The sequence below is a fragment of the Gracilinanus agilis genome, chromosome 2 (genome assembly GCF_016433145.1).
Source record: "Gracilinanus agilis isolate LMUSP501 chromosome 2, AgileGrace, whole genome shotgun sequence".
In the NCBI taxonomy this organism is placed as follows: Eukaryota; Metazoa; Chordata; class Mammalia; order Didelphimorphia; family Didelphidae; genus Gracilinanus; species Gracilinanus agilis.
In genome coordinates this window covers 655,358,420-655,360,167 of record NC_058131.1, presented here as the reverse complement: position 1 = coordinate 655,360,167, position 1,748 = coordinate 655,358,420, and the positions used below count along the sequence as shown (strand labels likewise).

The 1,748-nt window shown below is 43.1% G+C and overlaps 1 protein-coding gene across 1 annotated transcript; it reads left to right on the top strand.

Annotated features, from left to right (window-relative positions):
- Positions 1–380: 380 nt before the first annotated feature.
- Positions 381–1,505, top strand: NPY4R2 (neuropeptide Y receptor Y4-2). Its single transcript, XM_044662710.1, has one exon. It carries the CDS (start codon positions 381–383, stop codon positions 1,503–1,505), a length of 1,125 nt encoding a protein of 374 aa, XP_044518645.1.
- Positions 1,506–1,748: the final 243 nt, after the last annotated feature.

Below are 1,748 nucleotides of genomic sequence, written 5' to 3'. Positions count from 1 at the left end.
AGACCATGCTTACTTGTGTGACCTTGGGTAAGTCATTTAACCTGATTTTCCCAATTGTTAGTGCTCGTTCCACAGAAATAATTTTTGTATTTTCTTCATATATAATTTGTATTTACTTGTTTATATACTTGCTGTTTTCTTCAGTTGTGGGTATGCTCCTTGAAGAAGAGAATTATTTTATTTTTATCTTTACAAAATGCAAGGATAACAATGAAATAATTCCCTCCCTCCTTGCCTGCAGTAGGTATTTAATAAATATTCATTGAATTGTAATTTGGTGACTTTGATCAATTTTTGCAGGTGTTCCCCCGGTACATTGTAGTCTCGCTGAAGTGGCTATCATAGATCCGAGTCATCCTACTGACTACCCTGTCTCCAACATGAATTCGACTAATTTTTTCAATCTACTGCCAGTATTACCCCAAGGCCAAAACAGGAGCTGGAGGAGAGGTCTCCTCTTGAACTTCTCAGATCACTGCCAGAATTCCATTGACCTGAACATCTTCCTGGTCACTGCTTACAGCCTGGAAACCTTCATAGGCATCTTAGGCAATCTGTGTCTGGTGGGGGTGGTAGTCAGACAGAGGGAGAAATCCAACGTAACGAATATCCTCATTGCTAATCTGGCATTCTCAGACTTTATTATGAGTCTCTTTTGCCAACCTTTCACACTCATCTATACCATCATGGACTACTGGATCTTTGGGGACGCCATGTGTAAACTGTCTGCCTTCATCCAGTGCATGTCAGTGACGGTGTCCGTTCTCTCTCTTGTTCTGATTGCCCTGGAAAGACATCATATGATCACCAATCCCTTAGGCTATATGCCCAACATGATCCAGGCTTACCTAGGGATTGTGGTCACTTGGCTCGTTGCCTGCTTCCTAGCTATGCCCTTCATGGCCAATAGCATCCTGAGGAATGTGTTCCAAAAGAACCAATCCGAAGCCATGGATTTTTTAGCAGACAAGGCTGTTTGTACAGAATCCTGGCCAACGGCTCAACACAAATCCGTTTACACGATCCTCTTGCTATTCCTCCAATACTTTGCACCGTTGACCTTCATCATCGTGTGCTACCTGCGCATCCATCGACAGCTGAAGAGAAGAAGAGACCTTTTTAAGAAAAATGAGCACTCATTAGGGGTAGCTCAGATGAAAAGGATAAACTCAGTGCTTCTGTCCATGGTGGCAGCTTTTGCCATTTGCTGGTTACCCCTGCATGTTTTCAATGCTCTTGAGGACTGGTATCATGAAGCTATTCCCATCTGCTATGGGAACCTAATTTTCTTAGTGTGCCATTTGGTAGCCATGGCGTCCACCTGCATCAACCCCATCATCTATGGATTTCTGAATAGTAACTTCAAAAAAGAAATGAAGTCACTATTTCTCATTTGCCAGAATAAGCCCTCGAAGGAGATTTATGAACAGTTACCTCTGTCGGCTGTGCAGAGTGAAATCTCTAAAGAGTCTCTGAAGTTGAGCTCTGAACCCAACTCTCTTTAGCTGCTTGGAGATGAGCCACTGCTGCCCACAGCTGTCACCACTGCCCCCATTTACAATCCAGCATGGTAGAAACAGAGCCACCATATCTGCTAATGGCAACATGGGGAACACAGTGAAGTCCACTTTATTTATTTGCACTGTAGTGTCTCAGATGAAAATTATCCGGCCATTCATTTGCAAGCTTTTAATACTTGGAAAGATCCATGGTTTCCCCCAGTAGATGCTCCTTCCATTCATCAAGGA